The 24,139-nt window shown below is 41.7% G+C and overlaps 1 protein-coding gene across 18 annotated transcripts in view; it reads left to right on the top strand.

The window, feature by feature from the left end:
* LOC124036602 (calcium/calmodulin-dependent protein kinase type II subunit beta-like) overlaps positions 1-24,139 on the top strand; it is a 160,499-nt gene that overhangs the window by 37,758 nt on the left and 98,602 nt on the right. For all 18 annotated transcript variants that reach the window (XM_046351378.1, XM_046351379.1, XM_046351380.1 and 15 more), the window contains exons 3-5: positions 8,001-8,060; positions 13,058-13,112; positions 13,395-13,460. In XM_046351378.1, the coding sequence (XP_046207334.1) occupies positions 8,001-8,060; positions 13,058-13,112; positions 13,395-13,460 (181 nt within the window). The remainder of the gene's footprint in view (positions 1-8,000; positions 8,061-13,057; positions 13,113-13,394; positions 13,461-24,139) is intronic.

Raw genomic sequence — 24,139 nt, 5'->3', positions numbered from 1 at the left:
TCTCCTTCTGTCTCTCTACCTCTAATATCTCTCCTTCTGTCTCTCTATCTGTCTCTCTCTCTCTATAATATCTGTCTCTCTACCTCTATCTCTCCTTCTGTCTCTACCTCTAATATCTCTCCATCTGTCTCTACCACTAATATCTCTCCATCTGTCTCTCTACCTCTAATATCTCTCCATCTGTCTCTCTACTAAATATCTGTCTCTAACCTCTATCTCTCCATCTGTCTCTCTACCTCTAATATCTCTCCATCTGTCTCTCTACCACTAATATCTCTCCATCTGTCTCTCTACCACTAATATCTCTCCATCTGTCTCTCTACCACTAATATCTCTTCATCTGTCTCTCTACCACTAATATCTCTCCATCTGTCTCTCTACCTCTAATATCTCTCCATCTGTCTCTCTACCTCTAATATCTCTCCATCTGTCTCTCTACCTCTAATATCTCTCCATCTGTCTCTCTACCACTAATATCTCTCCATCTGTCTCTCTACCACTAATATCTCTCAATGTGTCTCTCTACCACTAATATCTCTCAATGTGTCTCTCTACCACTATCTCTCAATGTGTCTCTACCACTAATATCTCTCAATGTGTCTCTCTCTAATATCTCTCCATGTGTCTCTCTACCACTAATATCTCTCCATGTGTCTCTCTACCACTAATATCTCTCCATCTGTCTCTCTACCACTAATATCTCTCCTTCTGTCTCTCTACCTCTAATATCTCTCCATGTGTCTCTCTACCACTAATATCTCTCCATCTGTCTCTCTACCACTAATATCTCTCCATGTGTCTCTCTACCTCTAATATCTCTCCATCTGCATCTCTACCACTAATATCTCTCCTTCTGTCTCTCTACCTCTAATATCTCTCCATCTGTCTCTCTACCTCTAATATCTTTCCATGTGTCTCTCTACCTCTAATATCTCTCCTTCTGTCTCTCTACCACTAATATCTCTCCATCTGTCTCTCTACCACTAATATCTCTCCATGTGTCTCTCTACCACTAATATCTCTCCATCTGTCTCTCTACCTCTAATATCTCTCCATGTGTCTCTCTACCACTAATATCTCTCCATCTGTCTCTCTACCACTAATATCTCTCCATGTGTCTCTCTACCACTAATATCTCTCCATCTGTCTCTCTACCACTAATATCTCTCCATGTGTCTCTCTACCTCTAATATCTCTCCATGTGTCTCTCTACCACTAATATCTCTCCATCTGTCTCTCTACCTCTAATATCTCTCCATGTGTCTCTCTACCACTAATATCTCTCCATCTGTCTCTCTACCTCTAATATCTCTCCATCTGTCTCTCTACCTCTAATATCTCTCCATGTGTCTCTCTACCACTAATATCTCTCCATCTGTCTCTCTACCACTAATATCTCTCCATCTGTCTCTCTACCTCTAATATCTCTCCATCTGTCTCTCTACCTCTAATATCTCTCCATCTGTCTCTCTACATCTAATATCTCTCAATGTGTCTCTCTACCACTAATATCTGTCTCTCTACCTCTAATATCTCTCCTTCTGTCTCTCTACCACTAATATCTGTCTCTCTACCTCTAATATCTCTCCTTCTGTCTCTCTACCTCTAATATCTCTCCATCTGTCTCTCTACCACTAATATCTCTCCTTCTGTCTCTCTACCTCTAATATCTCTCCATCTGTCTCTCTACATCTAATATCTCTCAATGTGTCTCTCTACCACTAATATCTGTCTCTCTACCTCTAATATCTCTCCATCTGTCTCTCTACCTCTAATATCTCTCCTTCTGTCTCTCTACCTCTAATATCTCTCAATGTGTCTCTCTACCTCTAATATCTCTCAATGTGTCTCTCTACCTCTAATATCTCTCAATGTGTCTCTCTACCACTAATATCTGTCTCTCTACCTCTAATATCTCTCCTTCTGTCTCTCTACCACTAATATCTGTCTCTCTACCTCTAATATCTCTCCTTCTGTCTCTCTACCTCTAATATCTCTCCTTCTGTCTCTCTACCACTAATATCTGTCTCTCTACCTCTAATATCTCTCCTCTGTCTCTCTACCTCTAATATCTCTCCATCTGTCTCTCTACCACTAATATCTCTCCATCTGTCTCTCTACCTCTAATATCTCTCCTTCTGTCTCTCTACCACTAATATCTGTCTCTCTACCTCTAATATCTCTCCTTCTGTCTCTCTCCTCTAATATCTCTCCATCTGTCTCTCTACCACTAATATCTCTCCATCTGTCTCTCTACCACTAATATCTCTCCATCTGTCTCTCTACCACTAATATCTCTCCATCTGTCTCTCTACCACTAATATCTCTCCATCTGTCTCTCTACCTCTAATATCTCTCCATCTGTCTCTCTACCTCTAATATCTCTCCATCTGTCTCTCTACCTCTAATATCTCTCAATGTGTCTCTCTACCTCTAATATCTCTCAATGTGTCTCTCTACCACTAATATCTGTCTCTCTACCTCTAATATCTCTCCTTCTGTCTCTCTACCTCTAATATCTCCTCATCTGTATCTCTACCACTAATATCTCTCCATCTGTCTCTCTACCTCTAATATCTCTCCATCTGTCTCTCTACCTCTAATATCTCTCCATCTGTCTCTCTACATCTAATATCTCTCAATGTGTCTCTCTACCACTAATATCTGTCTCTCTACCTCTAATATCTCTCCTTCTGTCTCTCTACCACTAATATCTGTCTCTCTACCTCTAATATCTCTCCTTCTGTCTCTCTACCTCTAATATCTCTCCATCTGTCTCTCTACCACTAATATCTCTCCTTCTGTCTCTCTACCTCTAATATCTCTCCATCTGTCTCTCTACCTCTAATATCTCTCCATCTGTCTCTCTACCACTAATATCTCTCCTTCTGTCTCTCTACCTCTAATATCTCTCAATGTGTCTCTCTACCTCTAATATCTCTCAATGTGTCTCTCTACCACTAATATCTGTCTCTCTACCTCTAATATCTCTCCTTCTGTCTCTCTACCACTAATATATGTCTCTCTACCTCTAATATCTCTCCTTCTGTCTCTCTACCTCTAATATCTCTCCTTCTGTCTCTCTACCACTAATATCTGTCTCTCTACCTCTAATATCTCTCCTTCTGTCTCTCTACCTCTAATATCTCTCCATCTGTCTCTCTACCACTAATATCTCTCCATCTGTCTCTCTACCTCTAATATCTCTCCTTCTGTCTCTCTACCACTAATATCTGTCTCTCTACCTCTAATATCTCTCCTTCTGTCTCTCTACCTCTAATATCTCTCCATCTGTCTCTCTACCACTAATATCTCTCCATCTGTCTCTCTACCACTAATATCTCTCCATCTGTCTCTCTACCACTAATATCTCTTCATCTGTCTCTCTACCACTAATATCTCTCCATCTGTCTCTCTACCTCTAATATCTCTCCATCTGTCTCTCTACCTCTAATATCTCTCCATCTGTCTCTCTACCTCTAATATCTCTCAATGTGTCTCTCTACCTCTAATATCTCTCCATCTGTCTCTCTACATCTAATATCTCTCAATGTGTCTCTCTACCACTAATATCTGTCTCTCTACCTCTAATATCTCTCCTTCTGTCTCTCTACCACTAATATCTGTCTCTCTACCTCTAATATCTCTCCTTCTGTCTCTCTACCTCTAATATCTCTCCATCTGTCTCTCTACCACTAATATCTCTCCTTCTGTCTCTCTACCTCTAATATCTCTCCATCTGTCTCTCTACATCTAATATCTCTCAATGTGTCTCTCTACCACTAATATCTGTCTCTCTCTCTAATATCTCTCCATCTGTCTCTCTACCTCTAATATCTCTCCTTCTGTCTCTCTACCTCTAATATCTCTCAATGTGTCTCTCTACCTCTAATATCTCTCAATGTGTCTCTCTACCTCTAATATCTCTCAATGTGTCTCTCTACCACTAATATCTGTCTCTCTACCTCTAATATCTCTCCTTCTGTCTCTCTACCACTAATATCTGTCTCTCTACCTCTAATATCTCTCCTTCTGTCTCTCTACCTCTAATATCTCTCCTTCTGTCTCTCTACCACTAATATCTGTCTCTCTACCTCTAATATCTCTCCTCTGTCTCTCTACCTCTAATATCTCTCCATCTGTCTCTCTACCACTAATATCTCTCCATCTGTCTCTCTACCTCTAATATCTCTCCTTCTGTCTCTCTACCACTAATATCTGTCTCTCTCTCTAATATCTCTCCTTCTGTCTCTCTACCTCTAATATCTCTCCATCTGTCTCTCTACCACTAATATCTCTCCATCTGTCTCTCTACCACTAATATCTCTCCATCTGTCTCTCTACCACTAATATCTCTCCATCTGTCTCTCTACCACTAATATCTCTCCATCTGTCTCTCTACCTCTAATATCTCTCCATCTGTCTCTCTACCTCTAATATCTCTCCATCTGTCTCTCTACCTCTAATATCTCTCAATGTGTCTCTCTACCTCTAATATCTCTCAATGTGTCTCTCTACCACTAATATCTGTCTCTCTACCTCTAATATCTCTCCTTCTGTCTCTCTACCTCTAATATCTCTCCATCTGTATCTCTACCACTAATATCTCTCCATCTGTCTCTCTACCTCTAATATCTCTCCATCTGTCTCTCTACCTCTAATATCTCTCCATCTGTCTCTCTACATCTAATATCTCTCAATGTGTCTCTCTACCACTAATATCTGTCTCTCTACCTCTAATATCTCTCCTTCTGTCTCTCTACCACTAATATCTGTCTCTCTACCTCTAATATCTCTCCTTCTGTCTCTCTACCTCTAATATCTCTCCATCTGTCTCTCTACCACTAATATCTCTCCTTCTGTCTCTCTACCTCTAATATCTCTCCATCTGTCTCTCTACCTCTAATATCTCTCCATCTGTCTCTCTACCACTAATATCTCTCCTTCTGTCTCTCTACCTCTAATATCTCTCAATGTGTCTCTCTACCTCTAATATCTCTCAATGTGTCTCTCTACCACTAATATCTGTCTCTCTACCTCTAATATCTCTCCTTCTGTCTCTCTACCACTAATATATGTCTCTCTACCTCTAATATCTCTCCTTCTGTCTCTCTACCTCTAATATCTCTCCTTCTGTCTCTCTACCACTAATATCTGTCTCTCTACCTCTAATATCTCTCCTTCTGTCTCTCTACCTCTAATATCTCTCCATCTGTCTCTCTACCACTAATATCTCTCCATCTGTCTCTCTACCTCTAATATCTCTCCTTCTGTCTCTCTACCACTAATATCTGTCTCTCTACCTCTAATATCTCTCCTTCTGTCTCTCTACCTCTAATATCTCTCCATCTGTCTCTCTACCACTAATATCTCTCCATCTGTCTCTCTACCACTAATATCTCTCCATCTGTCTCTCTACCACTAATATCTCTTCATCTGTCTCTCTACCACTAATATCTCTCCATCTGTCTCTCTACCTCTAATATCTCTCCATCTGTCTCTCTACCTCTAATATCTCTCCATCTGTCTCTCTACCTCTAATATCTCTCAATGTGTCTCTCTACCTCTAATATCTCTCCATCTGTCTCTCTACATCTAATATCTCTCAATGTGTCTCTCTACCACTAATATCTGTCTCTCTACCTCTAATATCTCTCCTTCTGTCTCTCTACCACTAATATCTGTCTCTCTACCTCTAATATCTCTCCTTCTGTCTCTCTACCTCTAATATCTCTCCATCTGTCTCTCTACCACTAATATCTCTCCTTCTGTCTCTCTACCTCTAATATCTCTCCATCTGTCTCTCTACCTCTAATATCTCTCCATCTGTCTCTCTACCACTAATATCTCTCCTTCTGTCTCTCTACCTCTAATATCTCTCAATGTGTCTCTCTACCTCTAATATCTCTCAATGTGTCTCTCTACTCTAATATCTCTCAATGTGTCTCTCTACCACTAATATCTGTCTCTCTACCTCTAATATCTCTCCTTCTGTCTCTCTACCACTAATATCTGTCTCTCTACCTCTAATATCTCTCCTTCTGTCTCTCTACCTCTAATATCTCTCATTCTGTCTCTCTACCACTAATATCTGTCTCTCTACCTCTAATATCTCTCCTCTGTCTCTCTACCTCTAATATCTCTCCATCTGTCTCTCTACCACTAATATCTCTCCATCTGTCTCTCTACCTCTAATATCTCTCCTTCTGTCTCTCTACCACTAATATCTGTCTCTCTACCTCTAATATCTCTCCTTCTGTCTCTCTACCTCTAATATCTCTCCATCTGTCTCTCTACCACTAATATCTCTCCATCTGTCTCTCTACCACTAATATCTCTCCATCTGTCTCTCTACCACTAATATCTCTCCATCTGTCTCTCTACCTCTAATATCTCTCCATCTGTCTCTCTACCTCTAATATCTCTCCATCTGTCTCTCTACCTCTAATATCTCTCAATGTGTCTCTCTACCTCTAATATCTCTCAATGTGTCTCTCTACCACTAATATCTGTCTCTCTACCTCTAATATCTCTCCTTCTGTCTCTCTACCACTAATATCTCTCCATCTGTCTCTCTACCTCTAATATCTCTCCATCTGTCTCTCTACCTCTAATATCTCTCCATCTGTCTCTCTACATCTAATATCTCTCAATGTGTCTCTCTACCACTAATATCTGTCTCTCTACCTCTAATATCTCTCCTTCTGTCTCTCTACCACTAATATCTGTCTCTCTACCTCTAATATCTCTCCTTCTGTCTCTCTACCTCTAATATCTCTCCATCTGTCTCTCTACCACTAATATCTCTCCTTCTGTCTCTCTACCTCTAATATCTCTCCATCTGTCTCTCTACCTCTAATATCTCTCCATCTGTCTCTCTACCACTAATATCTCTCCTTCTGTCTCTCTACCTCTAATATCTCTCAATGTGTCTCTCTACCTCTAATATCTCTCAATGTGTCTCTCTACCTCTAATATCTCTCAATGTGTCTCTCTACCACTAATATCTGTCTCTCTACCTCTAATATCTCTCCTTCTGTCTCTCTACCACTAATATCTGTCTCTCTACCTCTAATATCTCTCCTTCTGTCTCTCTACCTCTAATATCTCTCCTTCTGTCTCTCTACCACTAATATCTGTCTCTCTACCTCTAATATCTCTCCTTCTGTCTCTCTACCTCTAATATCTCTCCATCTGTCTCTCTACCACTAATATCTCTCCATCTGTCTCTCTACCTCTAATATCTCTCCTTCTGTCTCTCTACCACTAATATCTGTCTCTCTACCTCTAATATCTCTCCTTCTGTCTCTCTACCTCTAATATCTCTCCATCTGTCTCTCTACCACTAATATCTCTCCATCTGTCTCTCTACCACTAATATCTCTCCATCTGTCTCTCTACCACTAATATCTCTCCATCTGTCTCTCTACCACTAATATCTCTCCATCTGTCTCTCTACCTCTAATATCTCTCCATCTGTCTCTCTACCTCTAATATCTCTCCATCTGTCTCTCTACCTCTAATATCTCTCAATGTGTCTCTCTACCTCTAATATCTCTCAATGTGTCTCTCTACCACTAATATCTGTCTCTCTACCTCTAATATCTCTCCTTCTGTCTCTCTACCTCTAATATCTCTCCATCTGTATCTCTACCACTAATATCTCTCCATCTGTCTCTCTACCTCTAATATCTCTCCATCTGTCTCTCTACCTCTAATATCTCTCCATCTGTCTCTCTACCACTAATATCTCTCCATCTGTCGCTCTACCTCTAATATCTCTCCATCTGTCTCTCTATATCTAATATCTCTCCATCTGTCTCTACCTCTACTATCTCTCAATGTGTCTCTCTACCTCTAATATCTCTCAATGTGTCTCTCTACCTCTAATATCTCTCCATCTGTCTCTCTACCTCTAATATCTGTCTCTCTAACACTAATATCTCTCCATCTGTCTCTCTAACTCTAATATCTCTCCATCTGTCTCTCTACCTCCTCAGACCACCAGAAATTAGAGAGAGAGGCCCGTATCTGTCGCCTGCTCAAGCACTCCAACATCGGTGAGTCTTTCTGAACTAAACAACGCACAAACGCAATGACACCTGCCTATGCCTCAATGACACCTGCCTATGCCTCAATGACACCTGCCTATGCCTCAATGACACCTGCCTATGCTGCATTATAACCTTAAGTCTGCCTTGTCAATCTTCTATCTAATATATACAGATGTAGGATCTTAATTTGATCACGCTTTTGTTGCTGAGACTTTTCTGGCACAGCAGGAAATGCAAACTTGTAGTGTATTTGAGTTTTAAAAATGTTCTTTTTTTTTTGCACTATCGAAAAATGTATCGACCACCACAACGTTTTTCATTAATTATAATCCACATAATAATTCACTTTTCCTGCTGCTGCAGGATTATATTCTGCTGTAGCAAACTGGCTCAAATTAAGATCCCACATCTGTATCAATATATCGATTGAAATCTATGTGCTGCACCATAAAGTCTGCAGCTTCAATCTTCAATCTATAAGGCAGCACCAAGTTTTGATATCTCTGTCTTGTTTGACTATTCCACATTGTGTATCGTGCTCAGTATCCAGGGTCTGGCCTCGGTGCGTTTAGATGTATCCTTCCGTTGTCATGCTTGTTAATGTTTCTATGCATGGCGTGGAGTTTTTGCCCCCTAATGATTGTCCAGTATTCACACTACCTGATTGTTCCCACTTCTTCTTGTTGCTTGTTCATTTTATTATTATCTATCCCTTGTTATCACCAGAACATACAGCTCTTTTTATCTGTTGTTATCACCAGAACATACAGCTCTTGTCCGTCCATCAGATCTAGTGTCAAAGAAGCTCTCCTCTTCCTCTGTTTCTCTGAGCCTTATTCATAGACGCGGGACGTAGCGGTGCTAATCTGAAAACAAGGCTCCCCAAATTCGATCAGCAAATTGATTGTGCTACCAGGGCTGGTAAAACCCTAGACCACTGTTATTCTAACTTCCGCGATGCATATAAGACCCTCCCCCGCTCTCCCTTTGGAAAAGCTGACCATGACTCCATTTTGTTGCTCCCAGCCTATAGACAGAAACTAAAACGGGAAGCACCCGTGCTCAGGTCTGTTCAACGTTGGTCCGACCAATCGGATTCAACGCGTCAAGAGTGCTTTCGATCACATGGACTGGGATCTGTTCCACATTGCGGCGAACAACAACATTGACGAATACACTGATTCGGTGAGCGAGTTTATTAACAAGTGCATCGGTGATGTTGTACCCACAGCATCTATTAAAACATTCCCCAACCAGAAACCGTGATTGATGGCAGCATTCACACAAAACTGAACATGCGAACCACTGCTTTAAATCAGGGCAAGGTGACCGGAAACATGACCGAATACAAACAGTGTAGCTATTCCCTCTGGAAGGCAATCAAACAAGCTAAGCTTCAGTACAGAGACAAAGTCGCAATTCAACGGCTCAGACACAAGAGGTATGTGGCAGGGTCTACAGTCAATCACGGACTACAAAAGAAAAACCAGCCCCGTCGCAGATCACGATGCCTTGCTCCCAGACAGACTAAACAACTTCTTTGCCCGCTTTGAGGACAATACAGTGCCATTGACACAGCCCGATACCAAAACCTGCGGGCTCTCCGTCACTGCAGCCAACATGAGTAAAACATTTAAACGTGTTAACCCTCGCAAGGCTGCAGGCCCAGACGGCATCCCTGGCCGCGTCCTCAGAGCATGTGCAGATCAGCTGGCTGGTGTGTTTACAGACATATTCAATCAATCCTTATCCCAGTCTGTTGTCCCCACATGCTTCAAGAGGGCCACCATTGTTCCTGTTCCCAAAAAAGCTAAGGTAACTGAGCTAAATGACTACCACCCTGTAGCACTCACTTCTGTCATCATGAAGTGCTTTGAGAGACTAGTCAAGTACCATATCACCTCCACCCTACCTGACACCCTAGACCCACTCCAATTTGCTTACCACCCCAATAGGTCCACAGATGACGCAATCGCCATCACACTGCACACTGCCCTATCCCATCTGGACAGGAGGAATACCTATGTAAGAATGCTGTTCATCGATTACAGCTCAGCATTTAACCATAGTACCCTCCAAACTCGTCATTAAGCTTGAGACCCTGGGTACTGGACTTCCTGACGGGCCGCCCCCAGGTGGTGAGGGTAGGGAACAACATCTCCACCCCGCTGATCCTCAACACTGGGTCCCCACAAGGCTGTGTTCTCAGCCCTCTCCTGTACTCCCTGTTCACCCACGACTGCGTGGTCATACACGCCTCCAACTCAATCATCAAGTTTGCAGACGACACTACAGTGGCAGGCTTGATTACCAACAACGACGAGACGGCCTACAGGGAGGAGGTGAGGCCCCTCGGAGTGTGGTGTCAGGAAAATAACCTCACACTCAACGTCAACACAACAAAGGAGATGATCGTGGACTTCAGGAAACAGCAGAGGGAGCACTCCCCTATCCACATCGACGGGACAGTAGTGAAGAGGGTGGAAACTACCTGCCCTCCAGGACACCTACACCACCCGATGTCACAGGAAGACCAAAAAGATTATCAAGGACAACAACCACCCGAGCCACTGCCTGTTCACCCCGCTATCATCCAGAAGGCGAGGTCAGTACAGGTGCATCAAAGCAGAGACCGAGAGACTGAAAAACAACTTCTATCTGAAGGCCATCAGACTGTTAAACAGCCATCACTAACATTGAGTGGCTGCTGACAACATACCGACTCAACTCCAGCCACTTTAATAATGGATAAATTCATTTATTCAATTTATCACTAGCCACTTTATATTATATAATGTTTACTTACCCTACATTACTCATCTCATATGTGTATGCTGTACTCCAAACCATCTACTGCATCTTGCCATCTTGATGTAATGTATCACTAGCCACTTTAAACAATGCCACTTTATATAATGTTTTCATACCCTACATTACTCATCTCATATATACTGTACTCTGTACCATCTACTGCATCTTGCCTATGCCGTTCGGGCATCACTCATTCATATATTTTTATGTACATATTCATATTCATTCCTTTACACTTGTGTGTTTAATGTAGTTGTTGTGGAATCCTTAGGTTATATTACTTGTTAGATATTACTGCACTGTCGGAACTAGAAGCACAAGCATTTCGCGACACTTGCATCAACATCTGCTAACCATGTGTATGTGACCATTAACATCTGCTAACCATGTGTATGTGACCATTAACATCTGCTAACCATGTGTATGTGACCAATAACATCTGCTAACCATGTGTATGTGACCAATAACATCTGCTAACCATGTGAATGTGACCAATAACATCTGCGAACCATGTGTATGTGCCCAATGAATGAGATTTGGATTTGATTTGCTGAGGATGCAGCAACAGCCCCTATTAAATCTGCACTTTGACCTTTACTGGTGTTAGTGAACCCACATCTGTAGCGCGACCCACATTCTTTTTTCAGCATCTCTGCTTTGTCAATAAAGATAGTTGTACAATTAAGAACAGTATCTTGCAAGATTCCATAGTTGGAATTGTAAGAGTTGTTTCCCTGTCCCTTTCTCTGTGATGTTATTCTAATGGAATCTAGAAATAACAAAACCCTGCCCCTTTCACTGTGATGTCATTCTAATGGAATCTAGAAATAACAAATCCCTGTCCCTTTCTCTGTGATGTCATTCTCATGGAATCCAGATAGAACACAACCCTGTCGCTTTCTCTGTGATGTCATTCTAATGGAATCCAGATAGAACAGAACCCTGTCCCTTTCTCTGTGATGTCATTCTAATGGAATCCAGAAAAGAACACAACCCTGTCCCTTTCTCTGTGATGTCATTCTAATGGAATCCAGATAGAACAGAACCCTGTCCCTTTCTCTGTGATGTCATTCTAATGGAATCCAGATAGAACAGAACCCTGTCCCTTTCTCTGTGATGCCATTCTAATGGAATCCAGAAAGAACAAAACCCTGTCCCTTTCTCTGTGATGTCATTCTAATGGAATCCAGAAAAGAACAAAACCCTGTTTTTAAACATTTACATCAAAAGCTGCGAAGTTATGGGCAAGGACACAACACATCCACATCAAATCAAATATTTTTCTTGATAAAATAAAATGGAAAAGAACCACTTTTTGTGCAGTATTCATTTACCATCCTTACAAACCACTTAATGTAAATGTATATTACTGTGTTGTACATAGGCTGGTCATCTAGGTTAGTACCTGTAGACTTTCTATCACCATGGAGATAAAACAATACAAGACATTAACGGAGTACATTGAGACATCAAGTGGTTTGTGGTTATGTGATGTGATGATGTGGCTCAGTTGGTAGAGCATGCCAGGGTTGTGGGTTCGATTCCCATCTGGGAAAAGTGTGTAAATGTATACACTCACTACTGTAAGTTGCTCTGGATAAGAGTGTTTACTAACATGGAAAAGGACTGAATAGATCGTTTCAGTTTTCACATAGAAATAAGTTGCATTTGCAAAGTATTTAAAGAAACATACATCAAGCAAGTATTTTTATATTACACAAGTATTATCAGATTAAGTGTTTTGTACAGATAATTATCAGACTCAAGTTACAAATGCTGGACTCAAGTTCTCAAATATATTTAGTTTTTCAAAAATCACAGAAGTACTGGGTCTTTACTAGTCCTGTGTTAGAGGACGATATATATTTTCTGCAGCACCCCACCCCCAAACTACTTCCCTTATACACGTGTTCACTTTAATTTAAATGCCATGATGTGTTTGATATCAGAGCGTCTATTTTTTTAAATGTTTTTCCTTGCATTGATCATGATATGTGGTTGTTTTAGCTACTTTAGTTGAATGCACCGATTGACACTGAAAAAGAATGTCTGCTACAGTAAATTACTAAATGTGAATGTGTAGAGATTGGATTTGACCTCCCATCGCTTCTCTCTCACTCTCGCTCTCTCTCGCTCTCGTTCTCGCTCGCTCTCTCTCTCTCGCTCTCTCTGGCTCTCTCTCTCTCTTTCAGTCCGTCTACATGACAGTATATCAGAGGAAGGATTCCACTACCTCCTCTTTGACTTGTAAGTTATTCATCTCCTCCACCTCTTTAAACCTCTTTCTTCCCTCGATCCTCTCATTCAATACACACCACTGTTCTCCCTTTACCCGAGGTTCAGCCCGTTAGCCATACTAGCTTTAGTTTATAACGGCTGGGACGGGGGGATGAGAGAGATACAGAGAGAGAGAGAGAGTGAGAGAGAGGAGGGTTGACGGGGGTCCTGGTGAAGCGAGCCAGAGCGAGAGGTTCCCCCCCGACTGAGCTCTCTGATTGGCTAATGAGCTCATCTCTGATTGGTTTGCAGGGTGACTGGAGGGGAGTTGTTTGAGGACATCGTAGCCAGAGAGTACTACAGTGAGGCTGATGCCAGGTAAGAAATACATCTGTCTGTCTACCTGGCTGACAAATACATGACATGGCCAAAAGTATATGCACACCCCTTCAAATGAGTGGATTCAGGTATTTCAGCCACACCCGTTGCTGATAGGTGTATATAATCAAGCACACAGCCACGCAATCTCCATAGACAAACATCGGCAGTAGAATAGCCAGTACTGAAGAGCTCAGTGCCTTTCAATGTGTCACTGTCATAGAAAGCCACCTTTCCAACAAGTCAGTTTGTCAAATTGCTGCCCTGCTCGAGCTGCCCCGGTCAACTGTAAGTGCTGTTATTGTGAAGTGGGAACATCTAGGGCCAGAAATGGCTCAGGCCGCAAAGTGGTAGGCCACACAAGGTCACAGAACGGGACCATGTAAAAATGGTCTGTCCTCGGTTGCAACATTCACTACCGAGGTCCAAACTGCCTCTGGAAGTAACGTCAGCACAAGAGCAGCCATTTGCACAAGTTCACCATTCACTAATGCTCTTGTGGCTGAATGGAAGCAAGTCCCAGCAGCAATGTTCCAACATCTAGTGGAAAGCCTTACCAGAAGAGTGGAGGCTGTTATAGCAGCAAAGGGGGGGGGGGGGACCAACTCCATATGAATGCCCATGGTTTTGGAATGAGATATTCAATGAGCAGGTATCCACATACTTTTGGCCATGCAGTGTACATATTTATATCTCAACCTGGCCGACACATACATCTCTCTATCTGTCTACCTGGCTGACAGATACATCTCTCTATCTGTCTACCTGGCTGACAGATACATCTCTCTATCTGTCTACCTGGCTGACAGATACATCTCTCTATCTGTCTACCTGGCTGACAGATACATTTCTCTATCTGTCTACCTGGGCGACACATACATCTCTCTATCTGTCTACCTGGCTGATACAGACATCTCTATATCTGTCTACCTTGCTCAAAAATACATCTCTCTGTCTACCTATCTGTCTACCTCTCTCTCTGTCTCTCTGTGTGCTTTCCTCCCTTTCTCTTTCTGTTTTCCCCTCTCCTCAATGTCTGTCTCTGTTCCATGTTTCCTGTCTCTTCTGTCCTCTGTCTCTCTCTGTTCCATGTTTCCTGTCTCTTCTGTCCTCTATGTCTGTCTCTGTTCCATGTTTCCTGTCTCTTCTGTCCTCTGTCTATCTCTGTCTCTGTTCCATGTTTCCTGTCTCTTCTGTCCTCTATGTCTGTCTCTGTTCCATGTTTCCTGTCTCTTCTGTCCTCTATGTCTGTCTCTGTTCCATGTTTCCTGTCTCCTCTGTCCTTTTTCTCTCTCTCCTTTCTGTCTCACTTTCTCCCTCCATCTCCCTTTCTTGTTCTCCTTTTGCTGTCCCACTCTCCTTTGCTTCTTCCATCCGTACCCTTTCTTTCTCGTTCTTTTTCTCCTTCCCTAGCTTTCTCTCTCTCTTGCTTGCTTGTGCTCTCTCCTTCACTCTCGGGTCCATGTTATTTCCTCAAGCCAGGACACCCACCCTCTCAGATTGTTCTGACATCGTTTCTGTACTTCGAAACAGATAAGATTAGCATTCCTGCAGAATTATTTTATTGAAAAAAGAATCGATCTCTGAGAAATAAAGCTAATTGATTACACCCAAATTCAATAATATTCAATAATAATATTCAATCAATATAGTACATAACATCTAATCTGGACACCAAAAAATTCTAACAATGAATTAGACATTAGGATTCCAAAGAATGGTCAAAAGACTCCCACGGACCCCCACACCACACGCTAATCCTACCAATGAGTGTACAGTATCAGTTCTCTGTGTCTGACAAGTAGTATAGAACTGCGGCTTGGAGTATTATTTCTTCATCCTATGTAAATAAATCTGAATTTGGTGATGTTTTTTTCCCCCAGTTCAGAGAAATTACTAATTGAAGTTGTTATATTTATGTCCCATCCTACACCCTGATATTACCAAGTTCTGACCACTAAATGGTGCTGTTCCTGCTATTAGGGGATTTTTATTTTATCCCCCCACACTCATTGTTAAAGTTACAAAATTACATTTAGGTTTGCTCACCCTTTCAGCAGTCTATGGACAAGTTATGACAGCAAGCTATACTTTGGTTTTGTTTACCTAGCCACTGTTTCAAATGTTAACTTTTTAGCATTTGTTGTTTTTCTACACTCTGTTACGTTACAGTTTTCAGTTTTCACAACTTCACAACTCTCCATATTCTTGCAATTTCTGACCAAAAAGAAAAGGCTTGCTGTTGCACAAGGTTAGCAGCAGTTCGAGTCCAGAATCGGTCGCCGTACGGTGTTTCTTCCGACACATTGGTGTGACTGGCTTCCGGGTTAGGTGGGCGTGGTGTCAAGAAGCAGTGTGGCTTGGTTGGTTTGTGTTTCGGGGGACGCCCGGCTCTCGACCTTTGTATTTCACGAGTCCGTACGGGAGTTGCAGCGATGAAACAAGACTGTAACTACCAATTGGATACCACGAAATTGGGAAGGAAAGGGGGTAATTTAAATTTGTAAAAAATGTATAACAAAAAATAAATACATTTTCTCATAAATCTGCACACAATACCCCATAATGACATTTTTTGCAAATGTATTAAATTTTTTAAATAAAATACCTTATTTACATAAGTATTCAGACCCTTTTCTATGCGACTCGAAATGCGACTCGAAATGGAGCTCAGGTGCATCCTGTTTCCATTGATCATCCTTGAGATGTTACTACAACTTGTTTGGAATCTACATTTGGTAAATTCAATTGATTGGACATCATTTGCAAAGGCACACACCTCTCTAGTTGACTGTGCATGTCAGAGAAAAAAATCAAGCCATGAGGTTGAAGGAATTGAGCAATAGAGCTCCAAGACAGGAATGTGTTGAGGCACAGATCTAGGGAAGGGTAACAAAAAGGTCTGCAGCATTAAAGGTCACCAAGTACACAGTGGCCTCCGTCATTCTTAAATGGAAGGAGTTTGGAACCACCAAGACTCTTCCTTGAGCTGGCCGCTCGGCCAAACTGAGCAAATGGGGGAGAAGGACCTTGGTCAGGGAGGTGACCAAGAACCCGATGGTCACGCTGACAGAGCTTCAGAGTTCCTCTGTGGAGATGGGAGAACCTTTCCAGAAAGACAACCATCTCTGCCGGACTCCACCAATCAGGCCATTATGGTAGAGTGGCCAGACGGAAGCCACTCCTCAGTAAAAAGCACATGACAGCCCGCTTGGAGTTTGACAAAAGGAACCTAACAGACTCTCAGACCATGAGAAGCAAGATTCTCTGGTCTGATGAAACCAAGATTGAAAATCTTTGGCCTGAATGACAAGCATCATGTCTGGAGGAAACCTGGCACTATCCCTATGGTGGAGCATGGTGTGGCAATGTTTTTCAGCGTCAGGGATTGGGAGACTAGTCAGGATCGAGGGAAAGATGAACGAAGCAAGGTACAGAGAGATCCTTGATGAAATCCTGCTACAGAGTGCTCAGGACAGACTGGGGCGAAGGTTCACCTTCCAACAGGACTGTGACCCTAAGCACACAGCCAAGACAATGCAGGAGGGGCCTCTGGACAAGTCTCTGAATGTCCTTGAATGGCCGAGCCAGAGCCCAGACTGAACCCGATCGAACATCTCTGGAGAGACCTGAACATAGCTGTGCAACAACACTCCCCATCCAAACCTGACAGAGCTTGAGAGGATCTGGTGAGAAAAATTGGAGAAACTCCCCGAATACAAGTGTACTAAGATTGTACCGTCATACCCAAGAAGACTCGAGGTTGTAATTCCTGCCAAAGGTGCTTCGACCTTGTACTGACTGAAGGGTCTTAATACTTATGTAAATGTGATATTTCAGTGTTTTATTTTTTATACATTAGAAAACATTTCTAAAAAACTGATTTTGCTTTGTCATTATGACGTGTAGCTTGATGAGGGAAAAATGGGGCAGGGCGGGATGGGGCAGGGCAGGGTGGGGTGGGGTTTGGCAGGGCAGGGCGGGGCAGGGTGGGGTGGGGTGTGGCAGAGCGGGGGGCGGGGTAGGGAAGGGCATGGCAGGGTGGGGCGCGGCATGGCACTGTAAATGAAGTCAGGTGTCTGTATTGTAAATGGTACTGTAGATGAAGGCGGTGTCTGTATTGTAAATGGTACTGCAAATGAAGGCAGGTGTCTGTACTGGACTGTAAATTGTACTGTAAATGGTACTGTAAATGAAGGCGGTGTCTGTATTATAAATGGTACTGTAGATGAAGGCGGTGTCTGTATTGTAAATGGTACTGTAAATGAAGGCAGTTGTCTGTACTGTAAATGGTACTGTAAATGAAGGCAGGTGTCTGTACTGGACTGTAAATTGTACTGTAAATGAAGGCAGGTGTCTGTACTGTAAATGGTACTGTAAATGAAGGCAGGTGTCTGTACTGTAAATGGTACTGTAAATGAAGGCAGGTGCCTGTACTGTAAATTGTACTGTAAATGAAGGCAGGTGTCTGTACTGTAAATTATATTGCAAATTAAGGCAGGTGTCTGTACTGGACTGTAAATTGTACTGTAAATGGTACTGTAAATGAAGGCGGTGTCTGTTTTGTAAATGGTACTGTAGATGAAGGCGGTGTCTGCATTGTAAATGGTACTGCAAATGAAGGCAGGTGTCTGTACTGGACTGTAAATTGTACTGTAAATGGTACTGTAAATGAAGGCGGTGTCTGTATTGTAAATGGTACTGTAGATGAAGGCGGTGTCTGTATTGTAAATGGTACTGTAAATGAAGGCAGTTGTCTGTACTGTAAATGGTACTGTAAATGGTACTCTAAATGAAGGCAGGTGTCTGTACTGTAAATTATATTGTAAATTAAGGCAGGTGTCTGTACTGTACTGTAAATTGTACTGTAAACGAAGGCAGGTGTCTGTACTGTAAATGGTACTGTAAATGAAGGCAGGTGTCTGTACTGTAAATGGTACTGCAAATGAAGGCGGGTGTCTGTACTGTAAATGGTACTGTAAATTAAGGCAGGTGTCTGTACTGGACTGTAAATTGTACTGTAAATGAAGGCAGGTGTCTGTACTGTAAATGAAGGCAGGTGTCTGTACTGTAAATGGTACTGTAAATGAAGGCAGGTGTCTGTACTGGACTGTAAATTGTACTGTAAATGAAGGCAGGTGTCTGTACTGTAAATGAAGGCAGGTGTCTGTACTGTAAATGGTACTGTAAATGAAGGCAGGTGTCTGTACTGGTAATTATATTGTAAATGAAGGCACGTGTCTGTACTGTAAATTATATTGTAAATGAAGGCAGGTGTCTGTACTGTAAATGGTACTGTAAATGAAGGCAGGTGTCTGTACTGTAAATGGTACTGCAAATGAAGGCGGGTGTCTGTACTGTAAATGGTACTGTAAATGAAGGCAGGTGTCTGTACTGGACTGTAAATTGTACTGTAAATGAAGGCAGGTGTCTGTACTGTAAATGAAGGCAGGTGTCTGTACTGTAAATGGTACTGCAAATGAAGGCGGGTGTCTGTACTGGACTGTAAATTGTACTGTAAATGAAGGCAGGTGTCTGTACTGTAAATGAAGGAAGGTGTCTGTACTGTAAATGAAGGCAGGTGTCTGTACTGGACTGTAAATTGTACTGTAAATGAAGGCAGGTGTCTGTACTGTAAATGGTACTATAAATGAAGGCAGGTGTCTGTACTGTAAATTATATTGTAAATGAAGGCAGGTGTCTGTACTGTAAATGGTACTATAAATGAAGGCAGGTGTCTGTACTGTAAATTATATTGTAAATGAAGGCAGGTGTCTGTATTGTAAATGGTACTATAAATGAAGGCAGGTGTCTGTACTGTAAATTATATTGTAAATAATATAATAATATAATAATAATATATGCCATTTAGCAGACGCTTTTATCCAAAGCGACTTACAGTCATGTGTGCATACATTCTACGTATGGGTGGTCCCGGGGATTGAACCCACTACCCTGGCGTTACAAGCGCCATGCTCTACCAAATGAAGGCAGGTGTCTGTACTGTAAATGGTACTATAAATGAAGGCAGGTGTCTGTACTGTAAATTATATTGTAAATGAAGGCAGGTGTCTGTACTGTAAATGGTACTATAAATGAAGGCAGGTGTCTGTACTGTAAATTATATTGTAAATGAAGGCAGGTGTCTGTATTGTAAATGGTACTGTAAATGAAGGCAGGTGTCTGTATTGTAAATCGTACTGTAAATGAAGGCAGGTGTCTATACTGGACTGTAAATTGTACTGTAAATGAAGGCAGGTGTCTGTACTGTAAATGGTACTATAAATGAAGGCAGGTGTCTGTACTGTAAATTATATTGTAAATGAAGGCAGGTGTCTGTACTGTAAATTATATTGTAAATGAAGGCAGATGTCTGTACTGTAAATTATATTGTAAATGAAGGCAGGTGTCTGTACTGTAAATTATATTGTAAATGAAGGCAGGTGTCTGTACTGTAAATTATATTGTAAATGAAGGCAGGTGTCTGTACTGTAAATTATATTGTAAATGAAGGCAGGTGTCTGTACTGGACTGTAAATTGTACTGTAAATGAAGGCAGGTGTCTGTACTGTAAATGGTACTGTAAATGAAGGAGGGTGAGTCTTCCAGGTCAGCCCTGCCCCATTTGTCATAGGAGACCAGCAATAAGTGGGCCTTTAATTAGCTGGCATAATTAGTCACACACTCAGATAATTTGTTTTAATAGTTTCAAATGTTTTTTTGCCGTCATGTACTGGTGTTGCCGTGACAAAACACATATGTAGAACAGGATGTAAAGTGTTTTCTGTTATTAAACACAAGATAAATGATTTCCATATTATCAGCCATGTGGAAAAGCCTCTTGGGAGCCCTAAGCAAGATTTAGTTGGGGGGGGGGGGGGGGGCAGGGGGCTCCACCTCACAGCAAAACATTTTAATGGCTCTCCTGTGTGTTCTGAAGTTAAGTTTTACGCACATTTGGTAATGACTTATGCCATGTTAATATGATTTCTGCGTGAAAATGACTAAAAAAAGCACCTTCCCCATTGCTATTGCTAAGTCTCATATGTCGCTTATGCCTGAAACGGGCCCTGTTGATAATAACCAGAATACAATCAATATCTGATTGAGGCGCAAGGACTACATCCAGTGATTCCACTTCCCAGTATCTGTTTTCTGTCCTTCTGAGACACGAGCAACATTGTGGCTCAAACCGGCTGACCCAGTCGCATATGTGCGCAGTCTGAAGAGAGCAACTGCGGTTGATCTGTCTTCCTTAGGGTCTAAGAGAGAGAGAGAGCTCTACAGTATAATGCATATCTGTCTCTACTCCTATTCTCCTCCTCTACTCCTATGTACCTGCTGTTAGTCACAGTATATCCTGCTGTTAGTCACAGTATATCCTGCTGTTAGTCACAGTATATCCTGCTGTTAGTCACAGTATATCCTGCTGTTAGTCACAGTATATCCTGCTGTTAGTCACAGTATATCCTGCTATTAGTCACAGTATATCCTGCTGTTAGTCACAGTATATCCTGCCATTAGTCACAGTATATCCTGCTGTTAGTCACAGTATATCCTGCCATTAGTCACAGTATATCCTGCTATTAGTCACAGTATATCCTGCCATTAGTCACAGTATATACTGCTGTTAGTCACAGTATATCCTGCTATTAGTCCCATCATATCCTGCCGTTAGTCACAGTATATCCTGCTGTTAGTCACAGTATATACTGCTGTTAGTCACAGTATATACTGCTGTTAGTCACAGTATATCCTGCTGTTAGTCACAGTATATACTGCTGTTAGTCACAGTATATACTGCTGTTAGTCACAGTATATCCTGCTGTTAGTCACAGCATATCCTGCCGTTAGTCACAGTATATACTGCTGTTAGTCACAGTATATCCTGCCATTAGTCACAGTATATCCTGCTGTTAGTCACAGTATATCCTGCCATTAGTCACAGTATATCCTGCTATTAGTCACAGTATATCCTGCCATTAGTCACAGTATATACTGCTGTTAGTCACAGTATATCCTGCTATTAGTCCCATCATATCCTGCCGTTAGTCACAGTATATCCTGCTGTTAGTCACAGTATATACTGCTGTTAGTCACAGTATATACTGCTGTTAGTCACAGTATATCCTGCTGTTAGTCACAGTATATACTGCTGTTAGTCACAGTATATACTGCTGTTAGTCACAGTATATCCTGCTGTTAGTCACAGCATATCCTGCCGTTAGTCACAGTATATACTGCTGTTAGTCACAGTATATACTGCTGTTAGTCACAGTATATCCTGCTGTTAGTCACAGTATATCCTGCCGTTAGTCACAGCATATCCTGCTATTAGTCCCATCATATCCTGCCGTTAGTCACAGTATATCCTGCTGTTAGTCACAGTATATACTGCTGTTAGTCACAGTATATACTGCTGTTAGTCACAGTATATCCTGCTGTTAGTCACAGTATATCCTGCTGTTAGTCACAGTATATACTGCTGTTAGTCACAGTATATACTGCTGTTAGTCACAGTATATCCTGCCGTTAGTCACAGTATATCCTGTTGTTAGTCACAGTATATCCTGTTGTTAGTCACAGTATATACTGCTGTTAGTCACAGTATATACTGCTGTTAGTCACAGTATATACTGCTGTTAGTCACAGTATATACTGCTGTTAGTCACAGTATATACTGCTGTTAGTCACAGTATATCCTGCCATTAGTCACAGTATATCCTGCTATTAGTCACAGTATATCCTGCTGTTAGTCACAGTATATCCTGCCGTTAGTCACAGTATATCCTGCCGTTAGTCACAGTATATCCTGTTGTTAGTCACAGTATATCCTGTTGTTAGTCACAGTATATACTGCTGTTAGTCACAGTATATACTGCTGTTAGTCACAGTATATACTGCTGTTAGTCACAGTATATACTGCTGTTAGTCACAGTATATCCTGTTGTTAGTCACAGTATATCCTGCTGTTAGTCACAGTATATACTGCTGTTAGTCACAGTATATCCTGCTGTTAGTCACAGTATATACTGCTGTTAGTCACAGTATATCCTGTTGTTAGTCACAGTATATCCTGCCATTAGTCACAGTATATCCTGCCGTTAGTCACAGTATATCCTGCTATTAGTCACAGTATATCCTGCTGTTAGTCACAGTATATCCTGCTGTTAGTCACAGTATATCCTGCCGTTAGTCACAGTATATCCTGCCATTAGTCACGTTATATCCTGCTGTTAGTCACAGTATATCCTGCTGTTAGTCACAGTATATCCTGCTATTAGTCCCATCATATCCTATCGTTAGTCACAGTATATCCTGCCGTTAGTCACAGTATATCCTGCTGTTAGTCACAGTATATCCTGCCGTTAGTCACAGTATATCCTGCTGTTAGTCACAGTATATAATGCTGTTAGTCACAGTATATCCTGCTGTTAGTCACAGTATATCCTGCTGTTAGTCACAGTATATCCTGCTGTTAGTCACAGTATATCCTGCCGTTAGTCACAGTATATCCTGCTGTTAGTCACAGTATATCCTGCTGTTAGTCACAGTATATCCTGCTGTTAGTCACAGTATATCCTGCTGTTAGTGTAACGGATGTGAAACGGCTAGCTTAGTTAGCGGTGTGCGCTAAACAGCGTTTCAATCGGTTACGTCACTTGCCCTGAGACCTTGAAGTAGTAGTTCCCCTTGCTCTGCAGGGGCCACAGCTTTTGTGGAGGGATGGGTAACGATGCTTCGACGGTGACTGTTGTCGATGTGTGCAGAAGGTCCCTGGTTCGCGCCCGGGTATGGGCGAGGGGACGGTTTAAAATTATACTGTTACATTAGTCACAGTATATCCTGCTGTTAGTCACAGTATATCCTGCTATTAGTCCCATCATATCCTGCTGCTAGTCACAGTATATCCTGCTGTTAGTCACAGTATATCCTGCTATTAGTCACAGTATATCCTGCTGTTAGTCACAGTATATCCTGCTGATAGTCACGTTATATCCTGCTATTAGTCCCATCATATCCTGCTGTTAGTCACAGTATATTCTGCCGTTAGTCACAGTATATCCTGCTGTTAGTCACAGTATATCCTGCTGTTAGTCACAGTATATCCTGCTGTTAGTCACGTTATATCCTGCTATTAGTCCCATCATATCCTGCTGTTAGTCACAGTATATTCTGCCGTTAGTCACAGTATATCCTGCTGTTAGTCACAGTATATCCTGCTGTTAGTCACAGTATATCCTGCTGTTAGTCACGTTATATCCTGCTATTAGTCCCATCATATCCTGCTGTTAGTCACAGTATATTCTGCCGTTAGTCACAGTATATCCTGCTGTTAGTCACAGTATATCCTGCTGTTAGTCACAGTATATCCTGCTGTTAGTCACGTTATATCCTGCTATTAGTCACAGTATATTCTGCCGTTAGTCACAGTATATCCTGCTGTTAGTCACAGTATATCCTGCCGTTAGTCACAGTATATCCTGCTGTTAGTCACAGTATATCCTGCTGTTAGTCACAGTATATCCTGCTATTAGTCACAGTATATCCTGCTATTAGTCACAGTATATCCTGCTGTTAGTCACAGTATATCCTGCTATTAGTCCCATCATATCCTGCTGCTAGTCACAGTATATCCTGCTGTTAGTCACAGTATATCCTGCTATTAGTCACAGTAT

This window comes from Oncorhynchus gorbuscha, linkage group LG05, assembly GCF_021184085.1.
Source record: "Oncorhynchus gorbuscha isolate QuinsamMale2020 ecotype Even-year linkage group LG05, OgorEven_v1.0, whole genome shotgun sequence".
Classification (NCBI taxonomy): domain Eukaryota; kingdom Metazoa; phylum Chordata; class Actinopteri; order Salmoniformes; family Salmonidae; genus Oncorhynchus; species Oncorhynchus gorbuscha.
The sequence above is the reverse complement of the archived record's forward strand: the minus strand, read 5'-3'. Positions and strand labels throughout refer to the sequence as shown.